Below are 20,200 nucleotides of genomic sequence, written 5' to 3' on the forward strand. Positions count from 1 at the left end.
GACACGTCGCGCCAGGCTGTGTGTTTAAGCGGTAACTACTCTCAGTTGAATTTGTTTGATATTGCTTATGTGTAGTCTTTTACGGCTGAATGTCTGTAGGCTTGTAAGAGGGCTCCGTAAAATTCTCTGGTATGTAATGAGCTCCGTTAGCGTAACCCTCAGCCGCTGATTCAGTGTATCAAGTTAGCAAGTTAACCCGTATTGGGTTGATATTATGAATGCCTTTTTTTTTGTTCCTTGTGCTGGCATTATTGCTTAAAAGCATTCTCACAATGAAAGTTAAGCAAAGAATTGTCACTTTCAGGCTTTATACAGATACCTGTCATTTTAGCAAGCTTAATATACAAATCAGCCAACACATGAACGACTTTATTGACCTATACAGCAATAAAGTGTGAGTCAATCTGTTTCGATCGCTGTTGGTTTTCAGCGGGATTCTTTGTAACATCACATTGCTGTGGTACGGAAAAGTAGTCAAATTTTGTCCTACCTGTTTATGCAAGTGCACAGTTGTTTCTACATTTGCTTGAACTTCTTTAAACATTTTTTTTTTTAGGTGACTGAGAGCCAGGATGGCGACTGCCTATTTTAGTAACTTTCCGGTTGCTCCATCTTCCATTGTGGATGATCCACTTGTTTTATCAGATTTGCGGCAGTGCAAAATAAAAGAAGGTTAACAACACATTTATGCCCCACATGAAAACAAAACCTTATTGTTTGGCTTTTTATTCTTTGTGACATGTTTATCCATATTTCTGCATGTTCTCTTTACTGTTTTGCAGGTGCAGAGTTCCTGGAATGGGTCTCACAGTATGTGTTCACCCACAAACACAAACATTTAGCCCTTAAGTACCCGCCTGGGGCCATTTTAAAGATAGCAGGGCTTGAGGACACCATTTACAGAGCGAAGCAAGAAGAGGTGAATGGCTGGGGGAAATTTTACCTCCCCGATATAGTAAACATGCAGGTTTTAGGTGTGGTGGAAGGCACATCATGCCTGTGCGACCAGCTTGTGCTGATGACATGTGAAGACAAAAAGCTGTACGCCTATGATGGAGATGAGCTGCATGAGGTGGCCTCAAGTCTGGAGCAGCTCTGTAACAAGAAAATAACCTATCCAGCAGACAAGAGCTATTACAACGGAGAGGCCTTCCAAGATATGGTGAGACGTTGGTCTTAAATGAGGACCAGCAGGATCTGGGCTACTGAACAGTTTATGTTTCTTTCTTTCTGTTGTTAAACTGTGGTCTGATCTGTGTAGGATGAGGGGGACTGGGCTGAAGTGAAGAAGGGAGAAGTGGGAGAGAGTTTGGAGCAAGAGCATCGAAAACTGACGGAAGAACATAAGTCAACATTCTTGCAGAATTTAAAATCACAAAAATAGGCGAGTATTTGTCTAATGCTGACTTCCATGTGGGGTGGATCTTGATGTCCCACTTGTTCCAGCATGTGCGAATGCAGCCGCTGACCAAAGACAGATTCTGCCTTTGAGGATCTCGACAAACCATAAAATTACGGCTGTAATGTCTCTCAGTGTTAATTATTGTGGAAGATAGAAGCTTGATCTGTAGTGGGAGGCCTTTCCTGATGACTGCGTCTTTTTTTCTTTTCTTTTTTTGTTTGTCTCGCAGATGCTGGTGTGCCCCAGAAGAAAGACGTGCTTTCCAAAAGTCTTGGATCCATCTTTTTTAAAACATTCACCGAAGCAACACTTTACTGCACCTTCCTCCTTCAACTTAATTAAATATCTAAGCAAAGCTGCATGTGTAACATGAAACCTCTGAGATTGTGCCTGTACTACTTTTCTTGTTGGCTCCTGTCACCCAAGCAAAAGAGACATTTTATTACTTTCATCCAGTTGAAAATGTCAAAGTTGTGTCTAAGTAACTCTATCAGGATGCCAGCATGGTTGGGTCAGGAAGTGGTGTGTTTAACCCCTGCTCTCATTTGATTAAAGCCACATCAACCACTTGTACCATCGCACTTGTTCATACTGACTTAATAAAGTGCTCACATGTTCTCTCCAGCTGCTGACATTTTGTTGTTGCGTACAGCCGTTCGCGTCGTTGCACTCTGCAGTAAGGCCTTTGACCTGTGCTTCCTCTTTCTCAAAGGTAGCCATTATGTAACATAACAAAACTTCACCAAAGACACAAGCTGAAAAGACTAAAGCTCTAGTGAGAAAATAACTTTGAGGAAGAAAACATTTACCAACAGGGAACGTCATCAAAAAGCTTGTCGCTTTGCACCAAACTCTGGTTCTGTCTCATGGAAGTGCTGAGATTTGAGAATTGGAAAATGGAATTGTGTGATACTGCTTTTATAAGTTTGGCAACATTAAGTTAGGTCTGATATGTGTGACACTGGGAATCTATTCACTTTGTAAGCGTTCAGATTTAAGGGTTGGGTGTATCAGCCCACGGGTTAAAGTGGATTTACTGGAAACCACGCGACAATTTCTGAGAAGGAAGTGTCTCGAATAATCAAAAAGAGAAAAAGTGCTTTCAGTTTTGTTCTTAGTAATCATGGCAGCAACGGTGAGTTGTAGCTTTCTTACTCTCAGACACTGTTAAATATGTTCAGCTTTATACATTTAACTCTAATGTCAGTAAAATATCGACTTATCATGCACTTTTCTTTTTTTGTCCGATGACTGATGTAGGATGGAGAGCGAAAGAGGTAAGTAATAATTCTGCGTAAAGGCGCTGTTGTGCACTTGTGCCTCCCGTAATCGCCTTATTTATTCACTCAGGAGAGAAGCATTCCTGATAAGTCAACAGGCCTTTAAAACAAACGCCCTGAAGATTATTAATCAGATGGTTGATTGGTGTAATAAGATCCATGGAAGCAGACGCTTGGTGGATGAGGTAGGTTCAACGGGACGTTTTAAACAGACATCTTGAGTCATTCTTTTGGCTGCTTAAACTTGTTTTCAACCAACAGATGCTTCACAGCATCTTCTTCCTGGGGAAAATCAACAAAGTCCCGTTTTCTCCAAGTGAAATTATCCCTGATGGGAACATGCACGACAACTTGCAGCGGACATATCCCGGAGCTTTCGAAAGCTATCTGACTCACCTTCCCAAGCGAAGTCCATTTTCATGTGTGCTGGATATGGTAAGATCTTAGCCTAAGTTAGACGGTAATTGCACTGCAGTTAGCAGGCTGGCAGTAAATAAATACATGTATACAAATAAGCAAATGTATTTAAAAAGAAAAAGAAAATCTGAGTTGCACATAATGAACAATGTGTATAGTAAATAGCGGAGAAAATGCTACATACTACATACTTCTAGTTGATTTTAAAAAGCTGCTCATTCACACGTATAAGCTGAAAGGAATCTATAACACAAATTAATCAGGTGAGCATAAACCTCTGCTGAAGCAGCCTTTCAGATGAGAGGTGAACACGCCCAAGAACCAAGAAAGCGGAGTCTAGTTGCGCTTATTCAAGCTCTCAGGAACACAAACATAATGAATAAAAAGTAATGGTCCTAAATAGGGTCCCTGAGGAAGCTCAGTTGTGTTTTTTATAGGCTTATTGGACAGATGGAGGCAGATTTAAGTAGATGCTTCTTTGTAGAAACAGGCTAGAAATCGTAACTGCAGTTAATGTCTTTGAAAAGTGTGTTTAGCAGTTAGCCTTTTATGAAGAATTGACTTAAGGACAGTAACAAAAAAATGTTTTTACTGAAAAAAAAACAAACCCAATCAAATTGAAATAGTCAATTACAACATATGCTTTTCAAGCATTTAATGAACAAACGTTGTCATTTGTAAAGTAAAAGGTAACACAAAGCTCAGAGATAGATGTAGTGAAGTATTAGGTTCCATGTTGCCTCCTGAGATGCATTAAAGATGACATTTAAATATTAATTTAAGGAAAAGACTCCAGTAAAGTTGAAGCACTTGAAGTACCTGAAATCTGTACTTAAGTGAATGCACTCGGGTTCGTTCCACCACTGAAAGATTGTTACTGCTTCCAGATTGTCCTGCAGAAGAAACCGGAGAATGAAAACCAGATAAAGCAGAGTTTGAAAGATCTTGTCAACAATCTGGAACCAGGTTTTTTGGTCTCCTCAACCCTCTGTGTCTCCACATTTATTAAATCTCAGAAATCTAAATGTGGTCAAACTTCCAAGACATCAGTCTGGCACTATGGAGTCTCCATGTCCACGAGTGGTCCCAATCCTGGGAAAATTGTGATTGGTTGCTCCTGTTTGAGTGCCTGGGAACATAACGTTGCTGGTGCAGTGATGACCTACTATCCGGAGAAGAAGAAGAAGCCATACTTTGATGGAACCATCAAACTACCTGCAGAAGTCAAGTGCCAGGCATATAACATCAGCAGTGGAAGAGAAATGAACCCCTGTAGATCATGCGGGAATCTTTTTGGCTTGCAAACACTTGAAGAAAAGGAGTGGCCCTATGGCAACTGTGCTGAAGTTGAGAGTCTGAGCAACTTGCTTAGAAATGAAGAAGTAAATCCAACACCTGACAACAACCCCGATAAAAGGAAGGAAGCCAAGGATAGTGTCCTTAAGGAGCTTAAGAAGGTGCTACAAATGATTAAGTATAATACATGGGAAGGTGAATTCTACACAGCACAAACATTGCAGTCTTGAGAGGCTGCAGAGTGCTGTGTAGTGTTTGTGGTCTTTAACAACAAACAGGCTTAACATTCTGATGTTTTGATCTGATTCTTCATTAAGAAACGATACTCCACTGTTGCATGGCTGTTTATCTTCTGTTTATGCTCAACCTCTTTGTAAAGTGCTGGGCATTGCAGTAGTTGCTTGTATGTCCACATTTAAAAGTGACTCGTGAAGACATAATGAAATATGTGTTGCTCATGTTGTTAACAATAAAACCAGAATGAGATGCTGGCCAAAAGTCGTGATTTACTTTGGTTTTCTGTTACTGCTGGATTTCTGTTTTTGCACCCATATTGTCGCTTCTCTCTGGTGGCGTATGTGCACAGATGTACCACTGGGTGGCAGCACAGCCACATTCAGGTGAGATCTGCCAAAAGACACCACTCAAAGTCATTATTCTAGCAGCTGCTAAACTATATTGCATACATTTTGTGACAGTTTTAGTCCAATCACATTATCTCATCACACCCTAAATTCGGTTAAAAATTGAGAAAGTACTAATTAACGGCTCAGGCTTGTGTTAGTTTGGCCCCGCTGCTCCTCTTCAGCTGACCTCTACTGTTGGTCTCAAAGTCCTGCTTCCTTTGACGCCATACAGAGACAGGAAATAATGATGATATATCTTGTATTGGAAAAAAAGAAATCACAGTAGAACTGAAATAGAAGTATCCTGTTATTAAATGCCTTATCATAAGTTTTTACTGAGCAAAGTGCAACTTTCAAAAACACAAACTTACCAAAGACACTGATGTAAAACCACATAAACAAAATAAAACTGCATTCCAGTCTGATATGGATTACTGTACAAAGTAATAAGGGGGAGAACAAAACCAATTATTAACCTCCAGCCTGTTTGTGCCTGTGTGTTGATTATTTGCACTGCTAACGATGGCATTTCTGAACTCAAAGCCTTGAGAAACAAACAAAATGCCATTGGTGAGGAAAGCTCTCACGTCTGGTGAGTGATGGGAAATAAGACTTATTTTCAGCTGTTACGTCACAGGTGCTTTGTCTGGCTTTTCCTGTGACCTTCTCTCCAATAACATGTTTGTTTTCAGGTCTATATTTGTGTAGCCAACAGCTACCGGAGAGGGAAATCCTGTCTGACCTCTCAGCCTGTACTGATCAAAACACTGGCACTTGGTGACGTCAGAGAGGCAGAATGTGAATTTGTACTTTGAGCCACATTTAATTTGTGGCTCTAGTCTGTGTACGAACAGTAAACAGACACTCCTCAGTCCTTTACAGATCTATGAAGACCTGGAATCGGATGCCCTGGTTGGACTCTCAAAACAGGAGTAATGAACTGTGCATCATGCTTGCGTGCACACAAACACACAGATGGTTACAGTTAGACTGTAATATTTTGACTGAAGCAGCCCGTGGTGTTTCATGTCTGGAAAATCTGAGTCATGCTTATTTGAAAAATCAGCTCTGATCTGATGAGAGCTTTCTTTAATCACCCTGTAATGCATTGAGACATTTTTGTGAGGAAAAAAACAAATGCTCAGAAAATGAACACACATCTTCGTCACTATGTTCATATACAGCATGTGGGCACGTGTATGATTAATGTTCAGTTTTTTAAGAAAGTGATCTAGTTTTTAGTTCATTCTGTCGTTCATTTATCTCCATCCATTTGGAGGAGAATTTAGATGAGATGTTTGGTGCCTACATCTGTCCAAAACTGACCATTTTTTTCTCTGATGCAACGCGATTTGGATCTTTTCTGCAGCTCTCTATAAACCTGTTGAAAAGTTTATTCCATCACATCAAATCCTGTTCTCTCAGAAATGCAGCTGCTGTTTGCGTTCTGTGTCCACACTGTGTCCACAGTGCTAATGCTAAGCCCTTCCAGGTATGTACCAGTCGCCCTAAAAAACCCTGTTTGGGCATAAACTTTTGATTAGCTTAGAACAGTGTGCTGAGGGGGGGGGCTGCATATTAAGTTATTTGTTTTTGTTGTTGTTGGGACATTTTGAAACAGGCCAGTGCTTGCCTCACACATCCAGCATGGCTAACAATAGCTTGTGTGAAGGAGTATCCGGACTTGCCAGGTAGTCCCAGGCCAGGCTGCTCAGTAGGGGGTTTGAGGGACCACCGGCCTAGCGCCTCCAATCATTCCATTCAGTGTGGCTAGTTTTGAATAGATGACTCTGCCAGCCCTGATTGGAGATTTTCATGCCACTGCTTTGCAACAAAGGGTGAAAGCAAACACAGTGCTCCCCCTTTCTGTGTGGGTGTGAGTGGAAGGAGTCAGGTCTTGGCCAACAATTGGAGTCCAGGTGTTGCTTAGACTGTTGCTTAGAGAAATAGGGAGTTGCATAATCAGCTGTTTGTACTTTACAGTAACAACACAGACTTGCTGATGGGGTTCTGTTTCCTGAGTAGGACCCCCCCCCCCACCATCTTTTTATTTTTTAATTTTTTCTAAATGGTCTGTGATTGGCCAACCTCTCTCCATTTTTAGGACAAAGTCTTTTTTTTTTGCAAATAAAACCTAACATTACAAATATTTACAAAGTGTTTTTGTTGGGGGAAACAGGACAAGCTATCAACGTGACTACAGGTCTTATATAACATGCCATATACAGAGAAAAAGGGCCTTCGCCTTGGTGAAGCTGTCATGTGCTGGAGTAGTAAAACAATGGGAGTGAAGGGTGAGAGATAACAGAGCACTACCCCTGCTGTGATAATAACACTGCCACGGCTATATTTAGGGGCACTCTTTGATAAAATTGCTCGCTGCGCGTGTGTATACTTGTATTGCTCATGTTGTGGGGACAAAAATCTCCTGACATAGTCACATTGCAGTGCTATAGCTCACCCAAATTTTAGGCTGAAGAGTTGGTTTAAGGTTAGCGCGAGACTGTGTTTGGGTTTATGCTAGGATAAGGCGATTAGTAGCTGTGGTGAGAAGTAGGGCTGCATTTCAAAGAAATGAATATAAGTCAGTGTAATGTCCTCTGAAGTGATGGAAACAGGAGTGTGTTTGTGTGTGTTTCAGTGGCAGCGTGCACCAGGCTGCCCAGAACACAGAGCTATGCAGCTCTACAACAGCTCATACTTTAACCATGCCAGTAAAATCACTTTCAAATGCACTAATGTGTGCAGTTCCCCCTGCAACAGACACATGTGCTGTCAAATAAAAAACATTGGTGGGTAGTTTAATTTTACAGCAAAACCTTCTTTTGTAAGCTTGTCATTTAAAACCATCTTTGTGCATTGTATAACACTGTTCATGTCAAATAGGTGTCTATCTGATTCTAGGTATGGCGGATTGCTATCACTGTCAGCCCTATAAACACACACACTCCCTCTCACGATTTTAAAGCTGACCTTTCTGTAAAAGGGACATCGTGGCCTTTCTCATTCTCAGTCCACAGTATACCTCTCATTAAACCAGCACCAGAGCTTGCCACCGAGCCCTTTTTTCCAATAAAAACATCTCCAGCCCTGAAAGCAGAATAATGACTTTTCTCTGGATTTTTTACTCATGTTTGAGGCCAGCTGATGCATCAACAAGAGGTACAAGATGGCTCTCCTGCTTTGTTTTCTCTTTCTATACTCCAAAAACAAGCCTCCAACATTTTCTTCCCACCCACACCACATTTTTTTTCTTTTTTTTTCCTGTTAAATCATAATTAGGAAATAAATCTATGTACCAAAACTCAATTTAAAGGTAAATGTACACTGCATATTACAGTGGAAATGTACTCATGTTATAGCAACTAAATAGAGGTGATGAAAAATGAACCGTTCACAGGTAAAAATCAAAGTGCCCAAGAAAACAATAACATAAATAAACAGATAATAAATAGATAGATCAATAGATAGTCTTCTTTTGATGGCCTTAGGGTCTGATCGTAAAAGTGCAGATTTAATGAAGCTGAAATACACAAAGGGGTTTGACCATGCAGAACCTGAAGATTTTGCACCAAGATTTTATATTATTTCTAAAATGAACAGGTAACCAGTGAAGGGACGATAAAACAGGAGTCATAGGTGCTTCTCCATGAGTTCCTTAAAGGGCCTTGCAGCAGTGTCTTTTAGAATCTGAAAACAATCATGGTCGTTCTTTTGCTTTTTGTTAAGTGTTACAGTCAGGACAGCAAGATAACTAAAAGCATGAAAAATCTTATTCAATTAAGCATTTGACACCAACCTTGTTCATTTTGGAATATTCCTTATGTGGAAAGGGCAATTGTGAAACAGCTGTTTGGAATGGCACACTTAAGGTATGGATTTGTAAAAAACAACACCTAAATTTCTCAGGCTCGAGAAAGGAACCTAAAGAGTGATTTGTGGAATCACACTGTCACTGGCAATGATCAGTCATTCTGGCTTTTTCAAGTTTAAGTTCAAAGTAATTATCTTCTAAAGAGTACTCAGTGTTTTTTAAGTAATCAGTCAGTTTTGTAAATGTATCAAATTGTGAGTCAGTAAAGACAAATAGAGCTGGATAGCATCAGCATAACTGTGATGAGAGATGTTGCTGAATTGACTAACAATCTGTCCAAGAGAGAGCATGTGTGATAAGAGAATAGTGCCCAAAATGGAACCCTGAGGGACCCCTAATGACGGACAAGGAGTCTCTGACTTGATCTGATTTATGTGAACACTAAAACTCCTGTCAGAAAGATGAGATATTAACAGATCTAAAAGAAATCCAGAAGTCCTTACAAAATTATGAAGCCTATTAATTAGTGTTCCATGATCAAAAGCAGAGGTCAAGTGAATCCAAGCTATGTGCTTCTACAGAATCTGAAGTCATCACAATGTCCCTATACACTAGAGTAGCTTCAGTAGACTACAAAAAACAGACTAAATTTGATCACAAATGTTATATTGCTCCAGTAGGAAAACCAAATGCATAATCACTTACATTGTAATGATGAACAAAATTAAATTCAATACACCCTGGTGTTTTGTGTGCTGGCTGAATGTCTTGGTTTAGGGTGATGGTTTAATTAGCCCCTCGAATCTTTGACTATTTCACCACCTATTAGACATCTTCCAATTCAGTCAGTAAAAGCTCCACCACTATATGGCCACACTGGACAAAAATTAGGTTCCTTGGCTAAAACACATGATATGAAATCTGAAGTACAGATCTTTATCAATGAATTAGAATGAGATATTCCTGAATAATCAAAACAGTGAATGAAAGGAGTCAGTGATTCTGATGCTACAGTTCTACCAAGTTTTGATTGAGATGTCTCCTGATGCCCCCTCAGTCAATGTGTCACACTTTGAAACTTTCAAAAAATTTATTAATTTGCAATTTTATTGAAAATATCTGGTTCAGTGGGATTCAAGGCGGAAGAGATTCATGCACAACAACACCTCTTGTTAAAGGGTCATGTATACTTGTTGAGCTGCATGGTGGTTAGTGCTGTCACCTAACAGCAAGAAGGCTCCTGGTTCAAAACTCAGTTTGCCTGTTCTCCATGTGAATAATTGGGTTATCTTCGAGTACTACGGCATCCTCACTCTAAGATGACATTTCATATTATGAAACTTTATGTAAGCAAAATTAAACTTGTTGCCATGTTTGATGCCCCTGCCAACAGTAGCTCCTGCCTGTGCAAACATGCAAACATTAATGGAGTACATTACATGGTGCATTCACTTGCACTTGTTGCATCTGAGGCTCACCAGGGTAAACATCAGTCTTTACTGGATATTTTGCTAATTCAATTGTTTGAAGTTGGAGTGGTCCCTGGGAGTGTGGTGTATGTCTGTCTGTGTGTGTGTGTGTGTGTGTGTGTAGCCATGTCCCTCATAGTCTCTTGTATCAAACAAGATCAGTGGCTAGACCTTACAAGAGCATAGTTTGGAAGATAGCCCAAGAATCTCACAGAACCGAAAGCCTTCTGCAGGAAGAATTAGCAAAAATTCCACCCTTATTTAAAAAATACCAAAAAAAGGGGGTGTTTTGAAGTACTGACCAAACAGGGTGCCCAAACTTTAGCCTCAGGTGCTTTATCTTTCTTATTCTTTCTTGCTATAAAATATACAAATATAACAAAAGTGTTTCATCTTTATGCCTTCATGCCTGGAAACCTGATCATCTTCTACGCAGTGACTTACTGTAATGAGGGCTTGAGTGCTCACGCTTTTGCTTGCCCCTTCGTGTGACTGCACCATTTGTACATTGGATATTTGTGACCCCAACATGATTTCAGCACCGCTCCGCCCCAGCTTCAGCTTAAGTTAAAACAGTTACAATAAAAGTCTATGTATGAATAAACACCACCTCAAAAAGGAATGAAAAAGACTAGCAAGTAATGGCATGCCTGACAGGCCAATCTGTCGTACAGTAACCAAGACCACAGTATGTCACCCTCATCTCACATTTACTCCTTCACCATGTCTCAACACAACATGTTTTTTTGCCATTGACTGGATCAGCATGTTCCCTCCACTATTTTTATTGGCCGGAAAACTGGGTTTCTGAAGCCATCATGAAGAGATAAGCCAATCAGAGTGGCCAGGTTAACCCCAAGGTTATCAGTGCTACTGTTTACCTAACCCTGTTCAACACACATACTGAGCTCTTGTGGGTGTGTACGCATGGTCGCAGTTGCAGCGGGCTTTGCTTGCTGTGCACAATACAGTGTATCATTGTTATTGTATGGACTGATCACAGGAGTATGAGTACTGTAGGATGCTCTGAACTTTTAAACTCTTACTCATGGGGACATGTCAGCACGCACACACATAAACACATGCGTTCTGACTTTTTGTTGATTGCCCTTCCTTTCCTCTTGTTTTTTTTCTTTCAGATTCTGAACAGATGTGTCAAGGTTTGGGAGACAGCCAGTTCCACAGATATTAGAAGTTCAGACAGGACCCTGCAGAACAGACACACATATGAACTCAAACACACACATCTCCTTTCCTCCTACGTCCTTTTAGAGTTTTTCCTGCTGTTTTAAAAGAATAAAGCTTGCATTTTTAAAAGGCAATGTTCTGGACCTTGTCAGCAGGTTTTTGGTACCAGTCATCCCATCACAGTCAGCTGGTAACTCACAGTCTTATGTGTTACATCACACTCTCAAGGTTTGCCTCTGTTTGAACTCTCTTTGCTGCTGGACTCGTTTTTAGGTCCTGAACACATGCCCTATAAACAAACCTTTAAAAAAAACTTTAAACTGAATTTAAGATATAGCAATACGTCTAATTTAAACTTCTCATTGTTGACTTAAGTGACAAAAAGCTCTTGGCTTCCTCATCTTATAGTTTTGTCTGACACAGGAAAGCTCCCTCACCCCAAAGATTAAAGATTCAACCTCTTCAACTGACTTTTCTGTCTGAAAAGGTCAGAACATTGGAGATCTATCTAGTTTACCTCTTATTCCTCATTATGCTCCCAGGGTCGTTTGACTTTCTCACTATTGTTTAATGGACCCTGAGCTCAGTCTTGACCTAAACAAATGTGGTTTAGATTCTGCGTGTGTTGCTATTAATATCCAGTCAGTCCTCTGGCAGCAGATAGCTGATACTTAAAGAGGGAGGCAAGGCATGATGGGAGGGAACTACCTTCCTCCCTGCCTGCTTGCCGGGTGAAAATCGCTGCATAACCTAAGAAAACCTTCTTTTAATCTTTTTCACAGTCAGACGCTTAATGTATCAGGAATCTGCAATTACACAGCAGCATCCAGGGTTATGAAGGGTTTAGACACAGTTAGAGTTGATGAGCACTAACTTGAGTTCATTTTTTATTCTCTAGATGGCTCTTTAGAGACAGTTTAATGCGTTAAACAACTGTATTTCTCTGCTAAAGTAGAGCAAAGAGTAGATTTGTATCCATTACTAGCAATTATTTGGCAGTCATGATTGTATCAGTATGTATTGTATGTATTGTATCAAGCTAGATAGATGTTCACTACATAAGAATGTGAGTGTTGAAAGATTAACCAGAAGATATAAATTTTTGTTTATTCCCCCTTGAGATCTCATTTACACTCCATAGAGTGTTTGCTGTTATATTTATCTTTTACTTGGCTAAACTGATATGTCATGCCAGCCACACTCTCAGGCTTCATTTGCTCAGCACATAATAAAAAAAACTCAGACTCAGTTTCTGAGGTGCAATGCAAACATTCCAAGTGATTTAGCCAAAGCAAAATTAAATTCCTCAAATGATTGTTCCTCAAGATTTTTTTTCTTTTTTTTTTTTTTTTCTTCTGGTATGCTCATAAAATAAAATAGTTGGAGATGCAGGAAGAACATTCCTCTATCATGCAATCTCTATTGAAAGGGGAGTTGTGTTCCCTGCTTTCTTAGAACTCTATTCCTGTAGCTTACAGAGCCCGAGCCAGATGCAAGGGTGGTGTTTCACCACACAGCGATCCAACCCAAACATCTGCCTGGCAACGGCCGAGGCCTTCTCACTGAGACAAAACACAGGCCTGCTCTATGTGATACCATTACAAATGATTTCTCTGTTTGATGGAGAATAGTTGCTCTTCACTGCTTCCGGCAGAGGGAAGTAGATTTGGACCTGCTTAGTAGGTTTCAACTCAGACAAATAATCCCTAGCCTCAACTCATCCCTCAATCAGCTGTCACTCAGCTTTCCATAGAGTATAGAAGGGCATAGAAGCTTCTGTGGCCTCACACACAAATCAACTTGCCAGAAAGGGATTCTCAAGTTATTTGATTTGGACAAATCCAAAAACATTTGCCATTAGAGTTCAGCCAGATAGTCATGCAAAACAAAAAGTACACTCGCTTTTGATTCTCAGGATGTACATATCAGGACATGATTAAAAGAATAAATGAATATCTGGTCCTTACCGAGTCTTAAAATTTGGTAAATAGAACTTCAGACTAACAACAATATGTGGCATATCGCACATCATTTTACAAAAACTAAGCCAAAATGCAGAAGCAGTTTGTGAAAAGCAAAGTACATCCTGTACTTGTAGAACTGTGACTGTAGCTTGTAGAACCACCTTTAGCAGCAATAACTTGAAGTGATTGTTATTGGTATGATGTTATCAGAACTCTCACAGTGTTGTGGCAGAACATTGGCCCACTCTTCTTTGCAAATTCTCTTCAGTTTCACTGAAGTTCCAGGCCATCAGTTGACAGTCACAGCTCTCTTTAGGTCCCACTAGGACACTTCCATCTTGTTGAGATCTTACTCTGACAGGGTCATTGGAACACCTTGATCTTTGGTTTTTCTGGTGTAGATTTGCTGCTGTGTTTGGGATCATTGCCTGGTTTCATGACACAATTTCAGCAAAGCTTTAGCTGTCGGACCAATGGCCTCACATTTGACTCTAGAATACTTTGGCATCAACTTTAACATTTAACATGCTAACTGAGGCCTGTAGAGCCTGAGATGTAACTCTTAGGTTTTTTTCTAATTTGACCTAGGGGTGAATTCGCTGGGACATCCACTCCTGGGATAACTGATAACTATCTTCCACTTCTGCATAATCTTTTTCACTGTAGAATAATGCACTCCAAAATGTTTGGAAATGGCATTCCCAGATTCATGGTCAGCAGCACTTGCTTCTCTAAGATCATTGTAAATGTTTCAGACCAGCAAACTGCCAAAACTATTTCTTTTGAAGCAGTAAGGGTGGAATGCGTCTTTATTTTGGCCTGTTTAAAATTGACATGGTGTGATATGTCATGTGTTGTTGTGCATCTGAAGTTGTAATGACCTAATTGTAATACCTTTCAAGGGTCCGAAATTAAACCTAGTCATAAAACCTTGGAAGTGAAAGAGGGAGTACTTGAATTTTCTCCTGACTGTATCTTGAAATGACTTCAAAGACCTCCAAAGCTGTGTCAACTTTTATATTCTCCTCACAGAATTAGAAGTTTTCTCCCAACTTCCCAGTAAGTGTCACAGACCATATGTGAAGTAAAATGTTGAAGTCTGGTTAAAAAAGCTGTTAGTGCAACCGTTGAGGCCTGGTGGGACTGACGTACAGAGCAGCCAGAATGAAAAGAATGTTCTGTTATTAGTGGAAAAGCTCCTGTTATGTGGATTAATCAACAGCTTTAACTTTGATCTCCTAACTTAGTCTAAGCGACTTTGGAAGGGAGCGGGGGCCTGCCCACATTTCAGAAACACACACAGAGTGAACAAGCTCACAACAATGTCCATCATGAATAACATAATCTCGACTGAAACCACTGCCAATTCTTTCAAAAGAGTCTGAATAAGTCCAATTTCTTATTGTATAGTAAATCAACAAAAATTCAGATTACAGTAATACTCCTGTCACTAATGACACATCTTCTGAACTGCCTAAAAACAAATGGAGCTAATATAGTTTCTAACCCAAGCAAAGAAAATGCTCAATAGATCCTGACGGTGCGATTATGAGAGGTTTTTCTATTTCCAGTGCTTGAACTGGATATAGATTTACTCTTAATACAATGATTAAAATGTACGTGTGTGTGTGTGTGCATGTGCATGTGCACCTTCAATTAAGGGCTTATTAGCACTGAGAGGAACCAAAATCTTGGAACCCTGACACAGTGTTCCAAGCTCTTAATAAGATTTAAGGTTGTAATGTAGATGCCTGATTATATCCCAATCCCATGTGATGGAAAACATTTTTGTGACTAATATAGATTTGATGATAACCAAGGTGTTGGGGATTATTGAGGCTCCAATATATAGTACCCAGCAGGATAATTTGTAAAGCAAAAGTAAAGTCAAGAGGACCCCTTTCCAGAAATGCTTCGTAAGCAGGGAACTGCTAAAAATCTGAATATATTGGTTCATTTAAGGCAAAATGTAGAGAATCCAAAATGTTATTTTACATTATAAAAGTTTTGTTTTTTGCAAATGAAAAACAAATATTTCACCTGCTTGATATGAAGTGCTTATATTTAGGGATTTGAAACAAGATTAACAGATCTAAAGGGTTGCACTCAAAATTAAAAAAGGAGTAATAACAGAATGCTACCATACTGAAACTCTCTATGGTCAGTTATTAGTATAACTGTTCATTTTGATACTGATGAATTTCATCTCATCAACCACTGGTAGACACAACCACGGATTGTGAGAATCAGTCAAAGCAGCGATGTGATATACGCATTGCAACTTGTCCCTTGTCACAGTAAATGGAGGTGAAGATGTACTATAATAATAATTACTTTAATTATCAAATTGTCTAACTGTGTGAGATTTGGTCAAAGAGATCAGTTGTACAATTTTGTTATTTTTGTCACTTTCTAGAGACTGACACTAATAAATGCCTTAGGAAAGATCGTTTTTATGTATTCATAGTGTAGTCAACATTTGGCTACTTTCAGAGTGCCTGTAAAATCAAATAACATAGCCTTGATCCCAAAAGCATTCAAATCCAATCAAGTAAACTAACTGCCAGTAAGGAGCCTGCCTTTCCCTGAAATTTGTCTGTGAGAAAGGTCACTGTCTTCAACTTTGAAAACCTGTACTACAAGACCTATTTCAACCAATGGTGCCTAAAACTTAAATGGCCCAGACCTTTTTTGGAAAAGCTAAAAGATTAATTATTAATTTGTGACTTTTGCATTTCCATTGAGTTGTAAAGGTAGGTGGTACCAAAGTCCAGGTGTGTTGCTCCTCCCCAGTGACAGTCACATAGCAACCTACAAGTCAGGAAGTATGCTTCAGCTTTATTCACTACAAATCAGATAATGCTAGATATTTCCTCAGGTCATGGGTGTTTTTTACATGTGTCATAGATATTCTCATAATCTAAGCACTGGGAAAAGTGGAGAGATTAATGTTTTATCGTGCTGACTCTCTCTTTCCTTATAACAATTACTGCACTGCCCATATATTCTGGTGCTTACTCAACTATCACAGTATTGCAGTGCTCTTGTTTCCTCCAAAGCTCTGAACACACTTCTGCAATATCTCTGCACTGGGGCTTCATAAATGTATTTCTAGATATTATCAGTTTCTGAAATATGTGGAACAATCTGAGGTGTGGGCCACTCTTATTTTTGGTCTGCTGTTGTTGGTGCTTTAGCTTTGCTCCACTGTGGAAAAGAGACATCCAAGTGGACAAAGATTTGCTTTATCATAGAGTGAAACTGTTTATATTATAAATAGTCTGGTTTAGCTGGGGTAGATCTTTTCACCCGTACTTCTTTGCTATTTATTGTTTTTGGTGTTTCAACAAAGTAAATTTAAAGCTGTTCTTGAACCATTTGGAGTAGAGGCATGGTCTGACAGGAAATTTTGAACAGACTGCGTGTCTTTATGAATGTAATACTTGTTGTGAACTATTTTATTGGAGTACATTAATTGGACCCTTGCCAACGTAACAGAACTATTTTTGTTGGAGTTGTATCTGTTCTTCGGTTAGGGTGAGGCTTCACAGGTGAGTTTCATCATTTTTTGTATTTGTGGCTGGTTTGACATAAGTTTTTACTATGTCTACAGTTATGATTTTATTCTGAAATGGAATACCTTTTCCATTCGAATCTCAAGAACGTCAGCTTTCCAACAGTGTATAACATGTATAGGTACATAGGAAGGGGGGCTGAGTTATGTTGAAATATGCAACGTCCTGCTGGAGGGATGTCGGAAAGTTAAGGGGTTTTAAACAGTGCTATTACAAATTCAAGTATTTGGTCATAAACCAAATAAATACATTTTGGCTACCACCTCTGGGGCATGGGCACCAATGAGCTGAGAATTCTTGTTTAGCACTTGACCTGGATGTGTCTTTAACATCATCCCTCATTTCCTTATCACTGTTCTACGTTTGAAATTACATAAAAATCCTACTGAAATATTTGGCCTGGATATGTATCAAGATGTCATGAACTCCTGTTTTGGCCATGCTTCTCACATCTTTGACCAAGTTTCCTAAAATTTGGCTTGATAGATTTTCTGCTGATAGACAGACAAACAAGGAAAACCAACAAGCAGCTCAGAAAACATAACTCTGCCTCAGAGGAATGAAAAAGACATGGGAAATCAGAGAATGATCTAAATTCACCTTTCAGCAAACTCAAACGTCGAGTGAAATTACACAACAGTCTGTCCAGTTAACTGAGATTTTTTCATTTTAGATCAATCTGGTGGAGTGACAGATCACACTGCCATCCCAAAAAAGAACTGATCATCTCTCCAACTTTACTTTGTGCAGATCTTTGCCCTAATTGGCACATTTTCCATCTCTCTGCACCAAATACCACCTCTGTACTGTATTATGTTTGGAGAAGAAGCAGCATTCCAGCTCGGAGGTGAACATCAATAAAAACCAGTAAGTTGTCAACAACAGCTCTCGGACCACCCAGCCACAGACAAGTTGTCCGCACAGGCACACCCACACCCACAAACACACTCACACAATGAATCACCAGCAAAACATGCTGAACACAAGCGTACATCTTGCACTCTGGGAGAAACACACACATACACAGACTCACAGTGCCATGATGACCTGGTTCCATGTGCTTGGACTCTATGCTTGGACAGCACACAGAGTTTGTGAAACAACTAATCGTGGAATGTTAATTGTCTCACACATGAAAAGCTACACTCAGACGAGGTCATGCTTTGATGTTTCTTTTTCACATATATATAAGATATACATACATACACTGCTCTCGCTACTGAGGAAAAATGTAGCCCATGGTGCTATTGTAAGTAGCAGTGTGGATGTGCATGAGATGACCCCCGAAGAGACTCATATTCTACCACATCTGGGATGCATAACGATTTTCCTAGAAGGGTCAGTGGAATTTTTATGTAACAGCCATGCTTCTTTTATGTTTTCAAAACACTAGGCTCGTCCATGTGCTTGTGCGGCTGACCCATTTTGGTGGGAAGCGTCAAGCTGCTTTTGCTGCCACAGCTGATTGCGTAACCCGTTACATTTCTACCTATAAACGCAAACAAACAGAGCTGTGGAACTAGGCGGTCACTGGACCAAGCCAGGCCTCAGCCTTTCAAGTTTTGTTGGCTTTCCTAGAAGTTATTGTGCTTTGAAGTGGGAGATGGTCTCCATGTCAAAAGACATGTGCTCAGATTTTTAGCAACACACAAGGTTCAGTGGTGGACTCCATGAGTGAATCAGAGTGAGGACTCATTCATACCACACAGGTAGCACTAAAATCACATCGAACACAGAGTTAGTCTCAGTTTTTACAAATTAGAAGATAAATTGCATTTAAACCAACAAAGCTGATTTAAAAATGTTGCTAAAACAAAACAATTGTAGATCTCTTTGTTACATAATGCATTTTTCGTGGTATATACCTTTTTTTAGGCACTCAAACAGATGTTGCCACAGTGAAAACAGTATGAGCTCCCTGGGTGAAATACAGAGTAAATCTCCTTCAGATAACCAGTAGACACTTAAGACTCAGTTATCCAGTTGACTGCTTAACCTCTTTTAAAAAGTTGCAACAAGTGTGTCAACGTGTGTATGTGCTCAGCAGTTTCATGTTACTGATTAGAGGGGCTGAACAGGTGCAGGGTTTTGTCTGTGATCACTGAGCCGTGAGCAGTCATACAATCCTGAAAAGTGCTCTTTAATCAGAAAGAGGGAGCTACAAATGGGGTTCATTCTACCAAAGACTTTAATCAAAATACACCAAAATTTATATTTTTGCCAGTGTGGATGTGAAAAGTAGAGGTAGTTCTACTATATTTGTAGAGTAGTTTCCTCTTTGATTCGAAACCAGTCTCTGTAAATTCCACTCTTAATCCAGTTGGTGAAATATCTAAAGATGAGGAGAAAAATCTCCAACTAATCTTACAGAATAATTTTGTTCTCCACTATACATTTGTGCATTCATTTCATTACAAACACTTGGATAACACAACAGTACAGCCAAAACTGGTCTAAATACACAGCATTTGGCTCTTTGTATTGCCATTCAAGAAGCTCAGCTAGATATGTTGATTCCTATTGTGCTGAAAATATCTACATTACCTGCTAATTTAGGTGCCACTATCAAAGAAGGCGCTTGTTTGCTGACCAAATAATGCAGTATTTTGTCAGTATATAGGACAAAAAATATGTCAAATACCTAAAATAGAATAAATAAAAAAACATGAGACACAATTGAATATCATTAGGCTCTTATCAGGTCCTGAAATCTTGGTAAATCTGCACAACCTCATTTATTTAACTAAAACTATGCCAAAATGCAAAATCAGTGTGTAAAAAAACCCATCCATCTTTAATGCATCCATAAAAAGTGCAAACAGATCACCAACAAATGTGAGCACCTCTATAAAAGCAGACGTGTTGTCAGTTTGCTGTTCTGGAGCATTCAGTTGTATGTTAACACAATGCCAAGGAGGAGAGACATTTCAAAGAGACATTTCAGCAACGATCTCAGAGAAGTAATTGTTGCTGCCCAACAGTCAGGGAAGGGCTATGCGGCCATTTCAAACTATTTGGAGTCCATCATTTTACAGAGAGAACGATTATTCACAAGTGGAAAACATTCAATACAACTGCCAATCTTCCTAGGAGTGGACATCGCAGCAAGTTCACCCCAAGTTCAGGCTGTGCAATGCTCTGAGAAACTGCAAAAAACCCAAGAGCTTCA

At 39.6% G+C, this 20,200-nt stretch overlaps 2 protein-coding genes across 2 annotated transcripts; both read left to right on the forward strand.

Moving 5' to 3' along the window:
- Positions 1-556: 556 nt before the first annotated feature.
- On the forward strand, positions 557-2,026 carry LOC140275298 (uncharacterized). Its single transcript, XM_072370737.1, has 4 exons — positions 557-672; positions 783-1,162; positions 1,262-1,384; positions 1,632-2,026. The coding sequence occupies exons 1-3, from the start codon at positions 573-575 to the stop codon at positions 1,382-1,384; spliced, it is 603 nt and encodes a 200-aa protein (XP_072226838.1). The 5' UTR covers positions 557-572; the 3' UTR covers positions 1,632-2,026.
- Positions 2,027-2,521: 495 nt separating this feature from the next.
- LOC140275422 (uncharacterized) lies at positions 2,522-4,893 on the forward strand. The gene is made up of 4 exons (XM_072370888.1): positions 2,522-2,537; positions 2,663-2,867; positions 2,944-3,117; positions 3,987-4,893. The coding sequence occupies exons 2-4, from the start codon at positions 2,817-2,819 to the stop codon at positions 4,623-4,625; spliced, it is 864 nt and encodes a 287-aa protein (XP_072226989.1). The 5' UTR covers positions 2,522-2,537; positions 2,663-2,816; the 3' UTR covers positions 4,626-4,893.
- Positions 4,894-20,200: the final 15,307 nt, after the last annotated feature.

This window comes from Leuresthes tenuis, unplaced genomic scaffold, assembly GCF_036924035.1.
Source record: "Leuresthes tenuis unplaced genomic scaffold, fLeuTen1.0.hap1 SCAF_18, whole genome shotgun sequence".
In the NCBI taxonomy this organism is placed as follows: domain Eukaryota; kingdom Metazoa; phylum Chordata; class Actinopteri; order Atheriniformes; family Atherinopsidae; genus Leuresthes; species Leuresthes tenuis.

Bases quoted from the DNA above. Each gene is read 5' to 3' on its own strand.
- LOC140275298 (XM_072370737.1), top strand. From the start codon at position 573: ATGGCGACTGCCTATTTTAGTAACTTTCCGGTTGCTCCATCTTCCATT. The intron at 673-782 runs GTTAACAACACA...ACTGTTTTGCAG, and splicing joins GCAGTGCAAAATAAAAGAAG to GTGCAGAGTTCCTGGAATGG. The intron at 1,163-1,261 runs GTGAGACGTTGG...TGATCTGTGTAG, and splicing joins GAGAGGCCTTCCAAGATATG to GATGAGGGGGACTGGGCTGA.
- LOC140275422 (XM_072370888.1), top strand. From the start codon at position 2,817: ATGGTTGATTGGTGTAATAAGATCCATGGAAGCAGACGCTTGGTGGAT. The intron at 2,868-2,943 runs GTAGGTTCAACG...TTCAACCAACAG, and splicing joins GCAGACGCTTGGTGGATGAG to ATGCTTCACAGCATCTTCTT. The intron at 3,118-3,986 runs GTAAGATCTTAG...TACTGCTTCCAG, and splicing joins TTTCATGTGTGCTGGATATG to ATTGTCCTGCAGAAGAAACC.